This window comes from Pelmatolapia mariae, linkage group LG3_W (genome assembly GCF_036321145.2).
Source record: "Pelmatolapia mariae isolate MD_Pm_ZW linkage group LG3_W, Pm_UMD_F_2, whole genome shotgun sequence".
In the NCBI taxonomy this organism is placed as follows: domain Eukaryota; kingdom Metazoa; phylum Chordata; class Actinopteri; order Cichliformes; family Cichlidae; genus Pelmatolapia; species Pelmatolapia mariae.
In genome coordinates, this window is record NC_086229.1 from 79,581,951 (window position 1) to 79,603,749 (window position 21,799).

The window sequence follows — 21,799 nt, forward strand, 5'->3', positions numbered from 1 at the left end:
ACGTTTGTAAATTTATCTTAAATACCTTGTGTTGAATGACTAGTGATATCTCGTTATTATCTTAGTTGATTACCTGAAGTGAGCTTATACATAAAACACTATAAACAGGGAATCTGATCAGCAACTATGATTTTTATTAACCTAAGATTGTTTTAAACTATATGAAAAAAATTGATATAAAAAATGGATTGCAAAAGCTACTATAAATCTGACTTTGAACCCTGTACTTTTTGCTATTGGCATATTTACAGATTTGTGGTATATGCTCCTGCTACAGTATACTTTCGCCTGTTCATGCTGTTGGCAAACTGATAATGACGTTGTGAAAAATATATAAATAACAAAATAAAACAAAAAGCAGGTCTGATAAATGTTATTTATATGCTTAAAAAAGTTAATTTTAGCCTGTTGCTAGGTGGTTGCTAGGCAACATGAAGGCCTCATAGAATATTATGCTTACCTCAACTTTTGTGGATAAAACTGAGACGTTATTGTTGTGAAATTAAAATAAACAAAAAATGTTTATGCCCAAAATACCGACTTTGATTACATATAAATTAATAAATTCAAACACTTTGACTTAATTGGTATACTTTCAGTTTATTAATCATTCCTGAATGATTAATTATTCAAATACAAGAACTTTGATTTGATGCTCACTGGGAGCGAATGATGATTTGTTTTGTGTGTGTTAGGATACATTTTATAAAGTGTTGCATAAATGAAAAAGGGTCATTTTAGTCGATTGCTAGGTGGTTGCTAGGCAACGTAATAACACGTTAATATCGGAAAAATATAAAAACATTCAAAGGCCTAAGATGTATTTGTGTGCCAGATATGGTTGCTCAACTAGGTGGCGTTCACAATCAGTGAAACAAATAAACACACAGCAAGACAAAGATTTCATTCACTGTAATAAAATTCATTATTCCACGTAGTGAATTTGGTTTTCGGTATAACAAAAATAGACTCAGATCAGGCTCATCCGAAATAACGACCATCTGTTTAAAGAGTCAAAGTAGTGCACAGCAACAAAACAAACATGTAGCACCTGCAGATAAATTCATAGAAATGTTACTAGAAGTACTAAAAATAAAACTCAGTCTAGTTGTGAGAAAGGCAACATCACCAACATCAGCATCTAATCCAAAAGCATCAAGGAAAAGACATTCATCAATTCCTGCAGCTTGATGTCGTAAAAATGTGTGTTTATAGATTTTCCTTCACATTTGGGACGTCTGTGAAAAGATTGTATGAGAAAAAAAGCCAAAAAATAGACTTCACCAAAAAGTGATAACACTGACCTCCTGGCACACTCTCTCTGGCACTGAATCATTCTGCTACACAAACACAAACAGTTAACGCTCAACTATGCTCATACTGCTGACTCTGCCTGAGTTCATATCACTGATGACTAAAACAGTGCCGTTACTTTATTGCTGTCCTCACCCTGTGCCCCCAAAATACACACTGACCCCACAGAACACCCCCCAGCTACCTCTGCCATGAGCTACATACCCCTTTAGATTCAGTTCAATTAGTTCAATGTTATGTAGCCTGCATATTAATACTTACACAGTTGTTTCTATGTGCTTACTCAGTCTTGGATGTTATACTTGCATCATCAGGATTTTCAGCAAAAACTTAAAATATGCTACATTAGGTGGTTTTATGTACATTTTAAATTAATACACTTTGTGAATTTCAATGAACTTTTATTAATAAGTTAAACAATGACAGTGTTTGCAGTTTTACTTTGACATTTTGGTTAAGTGGGAATTATATGAACTGTGGGGTTTACCTTAATGGGACGGCACAGAAAAGTCTCTAGGCAAGTTGCAGCCGGTCAGTGTGATGTGATATGTTTGTAATGTTTAGTTGGGCGAAACAAATAATAATATTAAGTGAAGTAGTGTGAAAGGTCTCAACTGTCATTGAAACAGCAAAGTCATTGGCATCTATCAATCTGGAAGGTATTACAAAGCCATTTCTAAGGCTTTGAGTCTCCGGTGAACCACGGTGAGAGCCATCATCCAAAAAGGAAGAAAACTTGGAACAGTGTGAACCTTCCCAGGAGGGACCGGCCTACCAAAATTAACAGAAGAGGGCATTAACGACTCATCCAGCTCACAAAAGAACCCAGAACAGCATCTAAAGAACTGATTGTCTCACATTTACCAAAAAAACATTTTGATCATCAATTCAATAAAATTTCATTTATAAAGCACCAAATCACAGCATCAGTTGCCTCAAGGTACTTTATATTGTAAAAATCCTACAATAATACAAAGGAAACAGAGTAAACCCCAACAATCATATGATTGCCCAGTGAGCATGCTGTGAGCATATCCCCGCACTACTTTAGCAGTGCATAGCTCCAGTTTCTTACAGTATGTTCTCTGACCCTCTCTCCCCTTTCTCATCTGCTTTCCACCTTCCTTTAAGGCCTCTGAGGCCCAACCAGGATGCCAGAACGAGTGTATGACTTCCAGGGCCAGAGTTTTCACAAGCTGCGGCGGGCCTGCCTCCGTCGAGGAGCGCTCTTCAAGGATCCTCTATTCCCTGCCACAGACCAGTCCCTCTTTTACAAGAGACAGCCTCCACCGGGTCTGACCTGGAAGAGGCCGAGGGTGAGTTAGACGTGAAGTGTAAAATAGAATTTTTTTTGTTTTTTAACTTGAAATACATCTCCTCCCCTTCCACATCTAAACTGAGTTGCTGCCTCCACATGTTGCATTTCAGCAGATTGGGTTAATTAAAGCACTTTCTATTAAAGGACAGGCGTCATGTCAGCTGGTGAAACCTTAGCCCTCAGGGAGCAAGTCGATGACGGACCGCTGTATTAGTGGGATTGTGGGTGTGTATAGCTGAGTATAGAAAAAGCACAAGCCAATTTAAATAGCCCAGGTGTTTTTACCACACTGTTGTGATGGGTACAGCTGTCTAACTATAGGTTTTTATTGCGTCCACAGAGAGCTAAGGGTGTGGCAATACACTTGGATTAAACCAGTGAAATGTTAAGGTGAATTGAGGTCGAAGGGATTGTTGTTTAGTGTGGATATTTATCAGACATTTGATGGTCCAGTAACTTTATGATTACAGAGTTTTATGCCCGTCTGACATGTTTTAATTTTCAGGACACTGATCCTCACTGTGCTGTGCTGAGGAAAATCTGTTTAATCCAAACGGTGAAACATGTGAAAGGATCAGAAATCCCTGGGTATTTCCCATCGGGGTCATTAGTTCAAGGAGTTCATTCAGTATATTTGCCAGGCCTTCAGTGCTCTTAATGTGAAACGCTGCTGACGATTAATTTGTTGACTCAGAGCTGGAGAGAAAGGGTTAAAGGTATTGTGTTCCTAATGCACTACTCGGGTATTTTAAGCGTGTATCAACACAGATGATAGGGTGTCACCTGTCGCTTCACCCTGCTGGCACACAAACACAAACACACCCTAACTTCCCATTTGCTATCAAAACTATCCAGTTCATAATTTCCGTGGTCTCATCTGAAGCTTGTTACGAACATGATAGCCTCGTAAAGAAGGTTTATTTCTTGTCTAGTGTTACAGCTGAAGAAGTTATGGCCACCCAGAGTGTATCTTTCTGCGTGTGTGTGTGCAGTGACACCTCTACAGTTACCTGATCCCATCCAAAGTGAGAGCAGAAGGTCTACACACACAGGATCTGTCTCCTCAGCAGTGCTTTGACATCCTGACTGAATCAGCCCGCAGGCCCCATAAAACTCTGTGATGATACGAGCTGCTGCAGTCATTAATGACAGTGCTTGCTCCACTTAACTGTGTCGTTTAAAGCTGCTTCACGAAACAACCTGCTTTTAGAGATGAACTCACCGATAATAATGAACACCGACCTTCCTTTCAGCTTTAGATTTAGGTTCAAGCCTGCTACTATCATCACAGGATCTCACATCCCAGGTGGACACAGATGCCATTCACCCCATTAGCTGTCACGCAGTGATGAACAATCCCTGTATTTTCCTAGAAATGTGTAGGTAGGAGCTCATTGGCTCCTTGATGCACAAATAAGAAATGAACCTGCTGTTGCTGATAAGGTGGAAAAACTGTGGTCCAAACTTAGGATACGAAAGTGACGACCAGAAACTGTGGTCACTTGAGGTTAGCTTCAAGCGGGAAGAAAAACTCCCTTTTAACAGGAAGAAATCTCCAGCAAGACCAGGCTCAGGGAGGGTTGGCTGTCTGCTGCGACCGGTTGGAGTGAGAGGAGGAAGACAGGGCAAAGACACGCTGTGGATATACAGTCTATTGCTGAAGCGTTATTGTTTTCCTGCAGCCTGCGAGGTGATTGCTAACTACGTCGCAGATTTTTTGTCATAAGCCTGATCTCTCTTCCTCTCCAGGAGATTTGTAAGGACCCCCGTCTGTTTGTCGATGGCATCAGCACTCGTGATTTGCACCAAGGAAGTCTGGGTAACTGCTGGATGGTGGCAGCCATTTCCTGCCTGGCGTCTGAGCCATCACTATGGAAAAAGGTTGTGTGTGTTTTTCCCCTCACCTTCTTCACAATCATCTTTCCTCTTTTTCCTTATTCTTTACTATCGTCCCTACTCTGCATTCTCTGCATTTCCTCCTAGTTCCTTCCTTGTCTCTCTTCAACCTTCCTTATCCACTTCTCTCCTCTTCCCAGGTCATCCCCGATCATTTGAATCAGGAGTGGAATCCAAAGCGTCCTGACTTGTATGCAGGAATTTTCCATTTCAGGTTCTGGCGTCTTGGTCGCTGGATGGATGTTGTTGTAGATGATCACCTGCCTGTCAGTGAGGATGGAGTGCTGCTCTTCTGCCGTTCGGCAACACCACGAGAGTTCTGGAGCGCCCTGCTGGAAAAGGCCTACGCCAAGTGAGCATCAGCAGAAAATGCTGGTTTTGATATTTGATGGGACTGTTGTTAATTTTATGCAGGCTGCTGAACCTACGTCTTGACTGCCACAACCACTACTTATGGCAATCCTAATGTCTAATGATCCTGAATCAATCACTCAATCCCTCTCTCGCCTTTTAGACTTAACGGCTGCTACGAGGCCTTGGAGGGAGGGAACACTGCAGAGGCCCTGATCGACTTCACTGGTGGAGTTTCAGAGCCTCTCAGTCTGGATAGTGAGGCCCTGAGACTGCACAGTGACCAGAGGAGGGCGCTCTTCCAGACTTTAACCAAGGTCCATGAATGTAAATCACTCATCACTTGCTCCATACGGGTAGGGCTTCTGAGTCTTGAACATTTTGAAAAACTGGTAAAGAGATGGGTTGAAATGATTTCACTGTTTCACGTTTCTCAGCCTGCAGAGGGAGAGACCGTGGAGTCAGTGCTGGAGTGTGGGCTCGTGCGAGGACACGCCTACGGGATCACGGCAGTGAGGAAGGTGAGGTTGGGGGAGAAGGTACTGAAGACAGGCGGGACATCCAGACTCTTTATGGTCCGCATGAGGAACCCGTGGGGGACCACAGATTGGACCGGTGCCTGGAGTCAGAGGTGAGAGGTGACTTTGAACTCTTTGCATTGGCTTCTGCCACATGTCAGACTGCTGAGAGCATTTTGTAGGAGCTCTGGGGGGAAAAGTCTTTGCTGACTTTAACAGTGTCACTGTGGTTTGCAGCATTTTATAATGCCACTGCTGATATTCTGGAGAGATTCTGACATTTTACTATAGTTTCGAATTTATTTTACTGGGGTGGGGGGGACATCTGCTGTTCACATCATGGAAGTCTGAGAAATGGATCAATAAAGGTTTCTAGAAGCTGAAACACTGCTTTTATTTTTATGTCCTTTCCAAGTGTTCCACTTTTTGTCCTTGTGTGCCCCCTGCAGGTCAGAGCAGTGGCAGCAACTGAGTCGCGCAGAGAGGGACAAGATGGGGCTCGTTGTTCGTGATGTTGGGGAGTTTTGGTACTTCTGAGTTTTATTATTTGAAGAACAAAAAGTCATGTGGGTTAGCTGGTTTCTGCCTCACATTTTTTTCTTTTCCTTTTACCTAAGGATGGATTTCGAGGACTTCTGTCAACACTTTACAGATGTGGTGGTGTGCAGACTGGTGGAGAGGACTCTGCTGTGGCCCAAGTCTCGCTGGAGAGAAGTGAGCTGCTACGGGGAGTGGGTTCTACCTCCCCCCACCCATGGAGCACCTCCACCCACTGTTCTCCAGAGTAACCTTACACTGACCCTGAGTAAGAGCAGCAACGGGCCTGGAGGGACCAAGCAGCGTGGGAACAGAAAGGAGGATCGACTCGGTGAGAGTCAACAGGAAGGAAGGAAAAGAAAAAAAATTGAGCCTGATGTGAACAAAGTGACAGCAGAAAAGGGTGGTGGGAAGGTGAATGGAGTCTGGAAGGTGGAGTTGGATAAGAGGAGCCGGTGTGGTGGATGTATCAATCACAGGGACACCTTCCTGCACAATCCACAGGTAAATACAAGATTGAAACCAGGGTTTGCACCAGCACATGAATGCTAAAAATGACTTTTCATTCTTATTAGTTCATGTTTGAGGTGCGAGCCAAAGAGGAGGAGGTGCTGATCTGTCTGCAGCAGGAGGACAGGAGGATGTGGAGGAAAAATGGAAAAGGAGAAAACCTGCCTATTGGCTTTGAGGTGTTGAAGGTGAGCCGGGCCACTGAGCAACCTCACGCTTTTTGAGTCATAAAAAAAACATTTCACTTCTTCCTCATCATCTGCAGGTGGAGGTGAACCGCTGCAGTCGGGTGCAGTGCGTGGTGGAGCAGGCGGCCAGCTCCATCTACATGGATTCCCGCAGTGTGACACTGAGGGGAACTCTGACTCTGGGACGTTATGTTGTGCTGCCCACCACCTTCCTGCCGGGCGTCACTGGACGCTTCCTGCTTCGCCTCTTCTCCCACTCTCGTATCAGACTCAGGTGAAATGCTGGTCAGGAAAGAAGGGTTAGAAATAGCTTTGAACAGTTTGCTATTTGTAGATACTGAAAAGGTACGGAGGACCAAAGCTGCCCAAAGGTTTAAAAACCAAAAAACAATTTTTATTACAATTTTATTTTTATATTTGCCACAATTTATGTTTCCAGTGTTTTGAATTCTCCATCTAACTTTTAATGTATTTACCTACTGACTTTCTGCATTTCAATTTATTCTTCAAGTGGCACTTTTACAAGTTCAGCATTTCACATACTGGATGATTGATCCTAGTAAAAACAGATATTGTTGCTTCTACTCAGGAGATCTTTACAGATGTTCAACTAATTAACACGAAGATTTTAAAATTACTAAAACTAAAATAAAAAATCAAATAGTAAGTAATCAGGTGAATAAATACAAAATTAAATAATACAGGAAAGGTTTAGGAAGTAACAGAAAAATAAATGTAAATGACATTTTTTAAATTGAGTAATGGAAAAGTTTTAATATTTATTTAGTCATAAAGTATATTTATTTATTAATTAATTATTTTTGTATTTATAATTCAAATAATTTTCAATTTGGCGGTTTTGTCCTTCCACGGAACAGAGAAAAAAACAAAAAACAAACAAACTAAATATGACAGAAATTTTTTTTGACAGTTTATAAAAATCAATATAAAATCACTATTAGCATCATAAAGTTTATATTATTTCTTACAATTAATTTTTCCCACTTTTACAGCAACAACCTCTTTTTCTCTTCAGTATTCCCAGTCCTCTTCCTCTAATTTAGTTATTTTCTTTTTTCCATGAAGGGAACTGAGGGAGGACTTACCGTCTCCCTCTGTGCTCCACTGTTTTCTACCTCAGCCCACAGTGGTAACCACAGTTTATCTCCGCAGGGCGTCAGGACTCAGCCCTCCCAAACAAACAGGTGACTGCAAAATGAAAGACTCACATTTGGACAGACTCTTAATTATTGCACATATCTCCCTTGGTGTTTTCTTTCCTTCTTTCTTTACACCGTGCTGGATTTTGTTCCACAGCCCCCGATGTTTACGCTGTAGTGAGATGTGAGAATGACAACGTCAGGACGCGGGTGTTCAAGGAGAGCGGAAACCCTGAATTCAACCTGAGAACCATCTTCTACAGGAGATACCCCAACACAGACATCTCTGTTGAGGTTTGGCACATTCCTGTTCCCTCTCATGCAGCACACAAACACACAGGGCTAATGGGCTTCCTGTGTATTGACAGATATACAGCAGAGGTCTGCTGTGGGACTCGCTCCTCGGTGAGACTCGACTCCAGACGGCCGAGTCTGAGAGGAGTCGAAGCCTCGTGATGAATCTGCGAGGCGGACGGTCTCGTTCAGGGCTCAGAGGTTGCGTATATCTTGAGACGTCTTCCAGCATGTGCCTCACAGACTTGTGACAGTCTGGCTGCCCTGACAAACACTGCCCTCTCAGGTAGAAGCTGATGAGCAAATACTACTAAACTAAATAAAGCTGTGTGACAAAAGGTGCTGTAGTTTTTTGTTTTTTTTGACCTGTTGTATTTTAAGCCACAGTGAGCTGCTTGGTCTCTTGCACTTTGCTGTGGGACTTTAATAATTAGGTTATTAATGTACTGACAGATGCTCTGTGCTGATCTGCTGCTGAGTTATGCAGGCACAACAACTTCGGCAGTTCAACAAGAAAAGCGCCGAAACCAGTTTGTATGTTATTTTAAAATACGTATTATTATGTGTTGTCTTTTTATTGATTTATTATTTATCTTTTGTTTTATTCAATAAAAATGGCAATATTTGGCTCACATTTGCATTTCTCATAATTAAACTATAAACACTGTGTAAGCCTGTTTTATTTTATCATCACTCAGCAGACCTACTTGCCTTCAGTCATTGAAATGGTCAGTCAGCTAAGAGCCATAATCTCTCCAGCATGTTCTGTGTCTGCCCCACCATCTCCCTGCAGTTGGAAATGCCTAGGCTGATGCCTGAACATCCTCCACTGGCTCCTTTCATTTATGTGGAGGAGCATCAGCTTTATTCTCAGCCCCCCCTCCCCGAATGACAGAGCAACTTGCCCTGTTCCTAAGGGAAAACCCAGACATCCTTACTATAGTACACTATAGTTCTGAACTATAGTCAATAATGTGTTATCCATCTGATACGAGTCAGGAGGAAGGAACGGCACAAAGTGAAGGTGAGCAGACTTAGACCTACTCTTGTCTCAGGGGGAAGGCCACAAATGATTTTTATGTAACAATGTGTAATTTTACATTTTCATAAATAAAATAAAATAAAATAAAATAAAACCTAGTAAAAAACCTAGAATTAGCAATAACAAATCAGACTTAACCACTATTTTTATCTCTTATGGTCATACTGAGAGGTTCAGATTACAGACTATTGCAGACAGAGAATCAACACACAGCTCCCACTCTTTTATTTTAAAAAAATTGATTTTCTTTTTAAAGAATAAACATATAAAATTAAAATCAAAGTTTTAACAGCACTGCGCTCCTTTCTTTGTCAGTACGTAGTACAGGATGAGTGGATGTAATGAAATATCCGTTTACATCACTTGGAGCTAGTTCTGGGTCATTTTGACCCAGCATTTTGAGTTTCTTGTATTTTGGTATTGTTCTGTATTATGGTTTATGTTCTGATTCATTAGTTGTGCTGTTTTGATTAATATTGTCTTGGGTTTTGGTTTAATTCTTTTTTATTTTTGACAGTCCCTGTTCTGCGTTTCTCATGTCTGCTCTGTCTGTCCTGGTCTAGTCATCCCTGTTTTTCTGTTCCCTCTGTATCATGTCAGCATTGTTGTGGTGGGAAGTTTGTGTCTGAGTATAAGTCTGTGTCTGTGTGTGCTGTCGCAGTTCCTGTTTTACTATGATAGTCTTGTGTGTGTTGTTAGAGCGTCTAGTTTTGCCTCGCTTGTCTCATCCTGATTAATTTCTCCCAGCTGTGCTTCCTTTCTGTCTACCGTTCCCTGATTACTCCGCTGTGTATTTCAGTACTTTGTGTATGATGCGACAGCAAGCGGTGACTGACAATCGCATCGTGCTGTGTATTCTCGCTTTGTGTCCTGAGGATTGCCTGGCTTGAATTTCTTAGTTTCTTGGTTCCAGTTCCCAGTTCAGGTTTTAGTTCTGCATTTAAGGTTTTGGTTTGTTCTTGTGATTTTTACTCCCACAAAGAGTTTTTCCAGCAATAAAAGCTGTACTTTGAGTTTTACTTTCCGTTTCTGAGTCCTACATTTGGGTCCTTCATCCTGCCTGCCACAGCCCACACCAGGGACTTCTTCAGAACAGACGGCCATGGTGAGTAAAACAGACTTTTTCGTTACCCCTCGCAAATCAATCACAACAATTAAGACTGTGACTGAGGACCTCACCTCACGAGATCTAAAAGCTGTTTCTCTTTGCCCTATGAACAAGAACTCTGATTTTGTTTCTGATTTTGAAAAACCTGAGATTTCTGTTTGTACCACACTGTTTGCTACACTACACAAGGGACAAAATCACAAACTTTTAATGTTTAGTCTGAACCAGTACTTACTATGGACTATCGTACTGCCCAGTTGATTAAAGCAGAGACTGTGTTTCCTGTTTTTGGACCCATGTGTGAGGAAGACTGTTATTCTCCTGTTTTTCCTAAATCTCTAAATTTTAAGTCAGTATATTCTGATGTAGAGTTTTCTGTTTCTGAGCCTGTTAACCCAGAGTCTGTAAATCCAACTAAAGATGATTGTTTTACTGCTAAGATAACCGCAGAGGCCTTTAAAACGGTTTCTTCAGAGCCAGGTTCTGAGGTCTTTATGGACTGTTTTCGTGTTGCTCCGGCCGAGCCCGGAGTTAACAGGACTGTTAACTCTAAGGATGTGAATGTAAAGGACTGTTTTTTACCTGCTCATTCTCAGCAGGGAAACAATATTACAAAGACGGTTTCTGTGTCCCAAGAACTGGCATCTCTGGAGAGTATCACTCTCTCCAGAGATGACAGTTCTACAGAGAGCTCAGGCGAGCTCACCCAGCGTGCAATTAACTTTGTCTCGCTGCAGCACAAAAAGCATCCAGAGCTTGCTGGGTGTTTCACGCAGTCTCAACTGACTTCGTCTTAGCCAGACGTCCCCACACCTGCTGTGTCTGTTCCCGCTGGGGACTCTGGTGACCCACTCCAGCGTTCCGCGGATTGCATGGTGCTGTCCAGCCATCTGTCTCTGCTGGAGGGTCCGAGGAGTTGCTCCAGCCATCAATGGCATCACCATCAGCACCAGCTCAACCATCCACAGCTGCCATGCTACCACCAGCAGCCACCATGCTGCCATCTGGACCTCTAACTGCGTCTCAGTATAGATCAGTTCCAAGTCTGGTCCTGCCTCATCTGCGTCCAGCACGGCCTGCTCATCCAGTGCTCAGCATTATGAAAAAGGATTGTGCGCTCTGACCCATCGTCCAGGATGGCGTACGGCTCTAGCTTCCTTTTGCCATTATAGAGGCATACCATGACCATTTTCAGTAGGACGCAACTGCTCCTCCACGTGGGATCAAGGTAATACGTGACGGGCTGGACAGCCTTCTCCACTGGTCTGTCAGAGCTTTTGTATCACGATGCAACAACCTCATGGAGTACCTCCAAATGCATCTGAGTGCATTGCTGTCATCTAGCTTTCAGGTAGCATTGCGCCTCTGGATGGTCCCTTCCGCATGTCCAGCACCGCTTGCCTGTTTGAGTCCAAGACAACTTCTGCTCCGTACTGAGCTTCTTGAAATCGTTGCACTTATTGAAATAGTGCTAAAGATTATTACAGAAGGGGTAGAATTCCTTTGGCTTCCCCAGTTTGGAAACTGGAAGCAGTGCCTTCTTAGGAAGCTCTGATCCTTTACCCACATAGCAAAATTGGTATGGTCCGGATCTGGCCCACACAATGTGCTTACTTATGGCCCACATATTGCAAAGAATGATGGCCCTTTGGTGGCCCAGATCTGGTTTGCCAAAGGTGGCCCACACATGGGCCAGCACAAAGTCAGTTGCAGACACACTGGTGGTCCTTTGCTGGCCCATGTGTGGATTACCTCTGGCAAACCTGATCTGGGCCACCAAAGGGCCGTCATTCTTTGCGGTATGTGGGCCATGTGTAAGTTGTGTGCAGCCACGGGCCAGTTGCAGACACACTGCTGCCCTGTGCTGGCCCAGAACAGTTTCAGCTATGGCCTAATGCGCATAATAGTGCATAATAGTGCAAAAGTAACATGACAAAACTCTGTTCGGACAGTGAATAGACTGATTCTTATATAGTATTTTTCAACTCTTCCAGATTAATCAATGTGCTCTATACAACATGCCACAGTCACCCAACCACACACTTTCTCTTAACTGCACACTTCCTAACTACATTGACACACATTCAGACTGGAAAAGCCAGGGATCGAACCACTAAACTTCCGATCAATAGGTGACCTGCTCTACCACCTGAGCTACAGCCACCAACTGGCAAAGATGAGTAAACCCTCACCAGGTTTTGGATAAAGTGTACACTCACAAATAGAGATGGCACGATACCACTTTTTTATGTTCGATACCGATGTCATAAATTTGGATATCTGCTGATACTGATATGAATCCAATATAGTTCATTTTATAATCAACAAAACTGTTTTTTTAATTTCTTGCTGCATTTTTTATAGGTTCATACTCAAGTTTTAAAAACCAAAACACTAAACCCACATAGCAAAATTGGTATGGCCCGGATCTGGCCCACACAATGTGCTTACACATGGCCCACATACCGCAAAGAATGATGGCCCTTTGGTGGCCCAGATCTGGTTTGCCAGAGGTGGCCCACACATGGGCCAGCACAAGGCCAGTTGCAGACACACTGGTGGTCCTGTGCTGGCCCATGTGTGGACTAACTCTAGCAAACCTGATCTGGGCCACCAAAGGGCCGTCATTCTTTGCGGTATGTGGGCCATGTGTAAGTTGTGTGCAGCCACGGGCCAGTTGCAGACACACTGCTGGCCTGTGCTGGCCCAGAACAGTTTCAGCTCTGGCCCCAGTTGTCAGCCTAATGTGTACCTTAATTAAGCCATGTAATAACAACATGTGCATAATAGTGCAAAAGTAACATGACAAAACTCTGTTCAGACAGTGAATGGACTGATTCTTATACAGCGCTTTTCTACTCTCCCAAATTAGTTAAAGAGCTCTATACAACATGCCATATTCACTCAATCACACACTTTTTCTTAACTGAGTGCTTTCTAATTACATTCATACACACAACATGCAGACTGGAGGAGCCAGGGAATGAACCACTAACCTTCCAATCAATAGGTGACCTGCTCTACCACGTGAGCTACAGCCACCCACTGGCAAAGATGAGCAAACCCTCACTAGGTTTTGGATAAAGTGTAAACTCACAAACCTGTCAAACTTGCATTTGAAACGTTGGCTACCATAGCAGTATAGTATTGCAACATGGCATTTGGGACTTCTAACTAAAATAGGAAAATAGGAACATAAATAGTGCCATCATTGCCAGACCTGGCTCACATCTGGTTGATGTACACTCTGCCATGACACCAGTCAGTCAGAAGTGCCAGCTTGATGCCATATCCGGGCCAGGCCTGTTTTCTATGAGACTGGGCCACATAAACCAAACCACAATCGAGCCAGATGTGGCATGCCATCACATAAACAGTGCCATCTATGCCAGGCCTGGCCCATATCTGGATGACATACGTCTTATCATGCCAGAAGTCAGCCAGCAGTGCCAGCTTGATACCAGATCTGGGTCAGACCTGCTTGCTATGTGGGAAAGCTATTCTGTTATACCTGTATGCAAAAAATACACTGCACAAAATATTTCATTGTTTGGCAATACCAATCAATCTAATAAACTTAAACCTACACCATCCTCCCTATTCTGGTGTTTTAAAGAGTACGTAGCAGAAATATTAAACAACCTAATAGGGTTGCAAACTCCCAGCAAAAAAATAAATAAATAAATAAAAAATAGGGAACCACCCCCCACCCTCCGCCTTATAATGCTTAATCAACATAATCTACTTTAATTTAATGCATGTGTAAAACAAATGCACAGAAATCAATTATTTTTTCACAATATTTAAATAGATTCAACATCTTTCTTGCACAGAATTGCAGACTGCACAGATGGTACCTTCCTAAAGGCAAAAGTGCTATAGCTTACTAGGGTATATTAGACTTAATAGTTACTATATACAGTAATGGACGTCTATACATTTTACATCAAATTAAAACTTTGGTTGTAAGATTCAGATAATTACTTATTAAAAGCTAGACATTTTAAATGAGAATAAGAAAGAAAAGTATGTCTTTGTGCCCCCCTTTCCCTGTTAATGCCCTACCTGCCCCCCTGGCAAAACTTTGCTAGACCCGCCCCTGCACAGTTACCAGCCGTCAGCTACGTAGAAAAGGATCCTGGTATAGAAAGTAATATGAAATAAATTCTAGCAACAACATATCAAGCTTAAACATGCTGCTCTTGTTCAGCCGCTGGTTTCCTCTTTCTGGTGCAAAGTGGGCCAAAAACATACAAGAGAGACGAGAGTGGCGACAGAAAAGCCGATCAGCTGATCACTGATCAGTTTCGTGACTGAAGTAGCAGCAGGAGAGAGAGGGGGAGAGGCAGTCGCTCCATACATTGGGTGTTAAGCTTAACGTGGGAATGCTTTACAAACATTCAGAGATGAACTTGCTTTACTTCTCTCTGGGATGACTTTCTCGGAGATGAAATGCCGGTTTCGTAGCAAGGCGCCAAATGCTCAACCAAACCGCCGACAGGTCTCGCACGCTACAGCCGCTCTATCATGTGATGCATACTTCTCCAACGTGCTAAGGTTATGAGCTGGGTTACGCCATGTCGCAAGTTTGTGAGGTGCTTTCTTGATATTTAATGGATCGATTACATTTTTTATTTCTCTCCGATATCCGATCCGGTAATTTAGGTCAGTATCGGACCGATACCGACACGTAATATTGGATCGGTCCATCTCTACTCACAAACCTGTCAAACCTGCATTTGAAACGTTGGCTACCATAGCAGTATAGTATTGCAACATGGCATTTGGGACTTCTAACTAAAATAGGAAAATAGGAACATAAATAGTGCCTCATTGCCAGACCTTGCCTGCATCTGGTTGACATACACTCTGCCATGACACCAGTCAGTCAGAAGTGCCAGCTTGATGCCAGATCCCGGCCAGGCCTGTTTTCTATGGGCCTGGGCCACATAAACCAAACCATAATTGGGCCAGATATGGCATGCCATCACATAAACAGTGGCGTCATTGCCAGACCTGGTGCAGATCTGGTTGACATACACTCTGCCATGACACCAGTCAGTCAAAAGTGCCAGCTTGATGCCCGATCCGGGCCAGGCCTGTTTTCTATGGGCCAGCAGTGCTGGCTTGATACCAGATCCGGACCAGACCTGCTTGCTATGTGGGTAGCAGGAGGGTCGTAGCCCAATAAGACTGTTGTGGTCACTGTCGCTGATCCCTGCTTGGCTCCGGCACCCTTCTCATGATCCACACGTGGCTCTTGAGGCTGCTGAGGATGATGGAAATACACAACATCATTTTGAATGTGGACTTCATATTCAAGCCACTCTGCCAAATCTGATAAGGTTGGGATGGGTCTCTGCAGAGGATTGATGAACCGCTTAAACTGTTTTTAGAAATCTCCGTTTTCAGTGACCGAAAACGCCATTTACGTGTGGACGAAAGGTGCAAACGCATAGAAAAATCTCCGTTTTCAAAAATACCCGGGTACGTGTGGACGTAGCCTGAGTTTTTATGTGTTTTGGAGTATGTACGTGCTTCAGGGTTTGTACGTGTTTTGAAGTTTGTACGTGCTGCTTTGTCTCTAGGGGCCACCGTAAATATACTTTTATTTAGTCACTCCACATAAAATGTAATAAATAAATCATATAATACAAAAACCAACTAGTCACTCTTCAGCTTTTAACTATTTAAATTTTCAGCTTTTCCTTTTAAACAAATTTAAAATGAAACAACACAAAACACTGCAAACCACAACACAATTAAATATAAATTAAAATAAGAAAAAGAAGACGCATATTCTCTGTCATATAGGCCTGCATGAATAAACTTTCTGAATCCTTTATCATCTGCAACTGAAAATAGTTGTGGATGATTACTATACCTTTTTAATGTGATGTTGTTGTCCCTGGCTCTCTTTCTCTCTCTTTCCCTCCCGCTCTGTTCCTGTGCTACTGAGAGTGTAACTACCGCCCCTCCCCCCTCTGCCCAGCGCAAAGCACAAGGCGCGTGCGGAGTGAAGCGGAAAAAAAGTGCGAGAGAGAGGGTGAGAGAAAGAAAAAAACCCACGGCTCGCGATAAGGAGCCGGCTCGTGTCGTTCACGTCAAAGATCCGGCTCTAAGAGCCATTTCGTTCGCGACCGACCCATCACTACTCCCCACAAACCGGGAGCAACGAGCAGAGGCAGTATCAGTGTCTTAGTACCAGCCCGATATGCAGCTGAAGATCACCCTAGCCAGCCACGGAAGATGGATTGCAAACAATAGTCCATAAGGGGCTCCGAATGAAACCCAAAGCCCCAACGAGGCGAGGCGAGGCAAAACAGCGGGAGCAAAACAGCCAACAAAAGACAGCAGCTCCACTGAGGAGGAGCCCTGAAACAGCAGCTAGGCAGGCGTCTCAACTCTTCACTTAAGATCAGGCGATTGGTCACTGAGAGGGTGCGGCAGCAATCAAACCCTACAAACAAGTGAAAATATAACTTTAATCTTTTCTAATTTACAAATGCTACTGGCTACAATATAAGCGGCTTACCCCAAGACCGGAGGAACTATACTGCACGGTGGACGTAATTCAAACACTTCTCTCCACCACGCTGGAGTAAAGGAAAAAGAGAAACGGCCGCACCACAAGGGGCCGCAGAAATATTACTACAAGTTCCACTACTTGTGAGAGAAATCAGATGTCAAACGGAAGTCTACCTGTAGCTGTCACACAATCCGATTGTTTCGGTAAATTAATCCGTAACAATAGGCCAGCATTTACTGCTGCGTTGCGCCAGAAGCTAGGGAGGAATGAACCAACAAAAAAACCCGGCTTCCCTTTATACAAACATACACCACCCTGTAATCAATGTGCAGGTGGGTTCCCAATTAGTCCAATCACGTCATACAAGGAGCGAGTGCAGCGGAAAGAGAGAGAGAAGGTGGAGTGAGCGACAGAGAGAGAGAGACACGAGCAACCCATCTGGCCACATAATGGAGGATGTCACTTTAAGAGAGAGGACTTGACCTCCTGAACTACGAATGCCAGGGTGATAAGGTGCTGACTCTATGAACCCACAATCTCAACAGGGTTGTCTGATAAGAACAGATGGCTTATCCGCAAAATCCACTTCCACTCATGTATCTGTCGTTCACTCATTTATTGAACAAGAATCCAGGATGCTCATCCATAATGTGAGTGAGGGGATTTAGAGTGCAGTAAAATGCTATATGCCGTGTGGTAAAGTGATGGTGTGGTTTAGTAGTGTCATGGACGCACACCACTAACAGTATAAGAAAGAACAAAATCCAAACAGTGAGTAAAATCACTGCTGACTCTCCCCACCTGCAGCTCGGACCAAACTCTTCTCGTCAAAGCATGTACCTAATGACTAGGTGGAATTGTATCTTCTAATTGGTGCAGAGAGTGGGTTGTGTCACCACTGATTGGCTAACTGGCTTCTCGCTGTATGCTACACAAACTTGATTTTTCCCCTGCTCGTGATTGTGTTGGCGGTGTCTTTTTTGTATTGTGGATCATGAGCTGTTTCCTTTCCTCTGCTCTTCCAGTAATATTGGTCAAACTGGCTTTGTAGTGAATGCAGACACACCTCTCCTTCATCCTTTCACTGCAGTTCAGTGGAGCCAGTTTCCACACAGGCTGAATCCACTCTGTGTTCACCACATTTAATCACATTCTCTGTCTGTGCTCATAATTGAGAGCTGCATGAAAAGTCAGCTGAATTTAGGATAACATGACCTGACTCTACAATAGGGGTGTCGAACTCCAGGCCTCGAGGGCCGGTGTCCTGCAGGTTTTAGATCTCACCCTGGGTCAACACACCTGAATCAAATGATTAGTTCATTACCAGGCCTCTGGAGAACTTCAAGACATGTTGAGGGGGCAATTTAGCCATTTAAATCAGCTGTGTTGGATCAAGGACACATCTAAAACCTGCAGGACACCGGTCCTTGAGGTCTGGAGTTCGACACCTCTGTGAATACTATTGTTTTGGACTCTTTCTCTTCCGAGTCTCTCCTGCTTTATAAAAATGCCAGACTTGATAGCTGAAAGCATTGCCAGAATTATAAAGTGGGTTATTATAGCTACTAATGCACGATGTCACCGAATTTCATTTATAATGAAATTAAAATATGTTTGTGTCTATAACACTGAAATTGCTAAAAATGTTCAGTTTTCAGGGGGTTCTGCTGCTCTGTAGCATTTTCCAAGACTCAGAGGTGACCAATAAAGTTGGAATTTTCAGTAAATTTATAAGTTACATCTTATTGATCACAGAAAAAGCTTCATCGTGTTTCTGTTGAAATGATAAGTCCAAATATTTCTCTTAGAAATTAAATCCAAACTTCTCCATTGATGCATTTTCTTATTTGTTTACAATAGGGAGACCAACTGTCCTCTTTTTTTGCCCTTGTTGACTTGTAAAAGCCTATACGACATTTTTTATTTCACCATTCATTAACCGCACAGAGAAGGCATTGTTTAAATATGTTAACGTTTTTTTAAGCAAACAGTGTTTTTAAAGTCCTTCATGAATGGGCCACGTGTCCTTTTTTTGAAAATCAACATATGTTCACCCTAGTTTCCAACATTTTACATACCACACCAGCTGCCTCTGTCATTTTCTGACAATGTGGTTTGTGTCACTGTCACATTTTTTGCATACTATCATATTAATATTTCAGACATGCCATCTCACATCAAGTTGGGGTGATTTACTGCAAACAACAAAAAAGTGCTGATGTCTTGCTAACAGTTTTATCATCATCATTGCTAATGCTAGCTGCAGCTCTGTCAGTGAATTTGGCTCTCAGATTTGATATACTCTTCAATTTTAGATATATTTTATGACTGACCTGGTGTTTCATCAGATTAGATGTGCTGTGTTGCCATGACAATTTTTCTGAGATCCTTGCGTGAAACAACAGCTGAGACGGTTTGTGATTCACCACCGCTGCCACCATCCTGTGTGTTTGTTGTTCTTTAACACATCAGAGGAACACTTCCTCTAATCCTGGTACCAGTCCTCATGTTCCGGGACCAAACATTTGTCACAGACTGATTTAGTAATACCCTGACAAGTACAGAGTTTGATATCCAATCCCAGTCTGTTTGCTGCTGGCAAACTGCTGTACTTAATCACATTGAGAAAAGTCCAAAGAAAATAGGAGTGGTGGATGTTTATATGCTAAAATTGGGTCATTTTAGGCCATTGCTAGATGGTTGATACGCAGCGTGATGACCTGATACATGCAAGAAACTAGTGATGTGTGGATCGATCCTGAAATATCGATTCCTCCGATACCAATCATTTATGTTCTAGAATCGATTCTCACATTAAAATATCGATATTTTAGTAATTTAGGGTAAGTTTGCAGTTTATCATTAACAGGAACACAGTGGAAAGAAACTATAACATTCGGATTGTCTACATTCAAAGGAACTACTTCCTCTTCCGCCTTTCATAGTCATGTGCGAAATACGGCTGTATAAATGTCTCGCAGCCCCTTGGCGTGCGCACTCACAACAATGGCTGAACGTAATTGTGCGGACGTATTTTACCTCCACAAACAGCTGAGACGTGGTTTGCGATACATGTGGCAAAAAAGTGAGGTGTTGTGGCCATACTAGGGAGACATTCAAAAGGGCTGTTTGGGGGGGGGGGATAAATACATTTTACAGTGTTTATTTATCGGATAAAATACGTTAAATGTCACCGTTATTATTGGCCGCCCCGGAAACAGCGGGGGTGTCCAAATTCAGAGGCTGCTTCCACCTGAGGACCCGGCCTTCGCGGTCTAAAGAAAGCCGGATTGTACGTCACGAGCTCCCTCGGTGGAGTGAAACTCTTCTGTCTGCTCCTTGCTATCTAAAATATAACAGGGCACTGGCGTAAACTCTCAACCGTCTCACACTTTGTTTAATTCGTTTTCTGTTTAACGTTTATTCAGCTGTGTGAAAACCCTGGAGGAACCCTCCCGAGGGATTAATAAATTTAAATTTAATTTAATCTAATCTAATAACTTTAATCTCAGCCAAACTGATTTACTCACGAACAAATACAACTCTGAAAAAGCCAAACAATAACATTTTTAAGTTATCAAAGTGACTTATATATCATGTTTAACCCGAGTAGTGAAAGACCACAGGGGTTTGAAAACAATGTGTCGATCGGCTCAGATATTTGAAGTTTACACAGCTACATTCTCACCTGAAAATATGTTAAAAGTTTTTTTGCGACCCAGAAAGAGAAATAAGACTAATGTAACGTAAGGGTTCACTAGATGGTTTGGAATCTCTCTGAATAATTAGGAACAGCAAGATGGAGACGAATAACTTTTTAGCAGCCTCTTTACTCTCAGCACACCGCAACAACACACACTTCCTGTGTACCGCCCTCATGAATACTTCACTGGCCTCTCAGAAGCCAGGAAATCTTATACTCAGATCAAAACAGGGAAAACAACTAGGTAGATATAACACATACTTATTACTGGTTTGAACATGCTTGTCTAAACATTCAAATGTGTACACATGTAAATATCAAAACAAGTAACCACCAAATAGCTACATAACTAGCTTTATAACCTTTGTAAACACCTCTTTGTATACCAAATTAGATTTAAATTTACTTCTACACTTTACATTTTCCTCCCCCCCTCACATAAGAAACGTCCCAGTTTCCCAAACAACATGCTGCGAGCAAGGGGGCAACAATAAAACAACAGCAAAACCAAAAACAAGTTCAGTTCAAAACATAGTCCTTGAGGTATCTGGGAGGCACAACTTGATGTCTCCCACATCGCCGTGAAACACCAGATACTCGATGAGGAGTTGAGGGGACAATGTCTGATTGGTGTATCACCACATGGCCAGAGGGGGAAGTCGTTACAGTCTCAGACCAAGGAGAAGGGGACAAAGGAGAGTGGGAATGGGGTCGTGACCGGTTTAGAGGTGGTGGCTGACAAACCTGAGGGTCTGATGAGGTTGCAGGGCTGTGGCCCTGAACATTCCACCCCCCATTTAGCTGCAGATTTTGAAGCTGTGAAGGGCAAAGCACCTGATAATGCAGTCAATTGTGGAATCTGGGGCTGTACAGGTATGTCACCAGCAGGCGAGTTGGTTCCACCTTTAGGGACAGGTGCATTGTAAGGCCTGAGACGATTGTAGTGAACAATTTGAGTCTTGTCTGATTGGTCCAGGAGGTAACGAATCCTGTACGTGACACCAGGGTTTTCTCCATCTGTTCCAAGGCACTCCAATATCTCAAAGGGGCCCTTCCAATGTGGAGCAAGTTTCTGCTTTGCTGTAGTGGGGTCATTTAACCACACCAAGTCACCCGGAACATAAGGAGTGTGTTTAATGCCCCTATTGTACAGTTGTTTCTGCTGGTTGTGGGCACAATCTCTGTTCCATGCAGCAGTGCTGAAGGCAGACTGAAGTCTCTGAGTCAACTGGGTGACATAGTCAGCAAGAGAAGCAGAAGTAGATGATGCTGGCATGTTAGTAGGCAACAGCATATTAGCAGGCATCCGTCCATGTGTGAGAAAGAATGGC

General features: G+C 42.9%; 1 protein-coding gene across 1 annotated transcript; it reads left to right on the top strand.

Moving 5' to 3' along the window:
- Positions 1–2,465: 2,465 nt before the first annotated feature.
- LOC134619077 (calpain-5-like) lies at positions 2,466–8,413 on the top strand. Its single transcript, XM_063464815.1, has 12 exons — positions 2,466–2,630; positions 4,382–4,513; positions 4,669–4,880; positions 5,043–5,235; positions 5,317–5,510; positions 5,847–5,924; positions 6,015–6,438; positions 6,510–6,632; positions 6,710–6,906; positions 7,719–7,837; positions 7,950–8,086; positions 8,161–8,413. Exons 1-12 carry the CDS (start codon positions 2,466–2,468, stop codon positions 8,335–8,337), a joined length of 2,151 nt encoding a protein of 716 aa, XP_063320885.1. The 3' UTR covers positions 8,338–8,413.
- Positions 8,414–21,799: the final 13,386 nt, after the last annotated feature.

What these genes read in the sequence shown, in the direction of transcription:
- LOC134619077 (XM_063464815.1), top strand. Translation starts at nt 2,466, where the DNA reads ATGCCAGAACGAGTGTATGACTTCCAGGGCCAGAGTTTTCACAAGCTG. An exon ending in CCTTCCTGCACAATCCACAG is followed by an intron (nt 6,439 to 6,509) that starts GTAAATACAAGA and finishes CATTCTTATTAG; the next exon opens with TTCATGTTTGAGGTGCGAGC. An exon ending in ACACAGACATCTCTGTTGAG is followed by an intron (nt 8,087 to 8,160) that starts GTTTGGCACATT and finishes GTGTATTGACAG; the next exon opens with ATATACAGCAGAGGTCTGCT.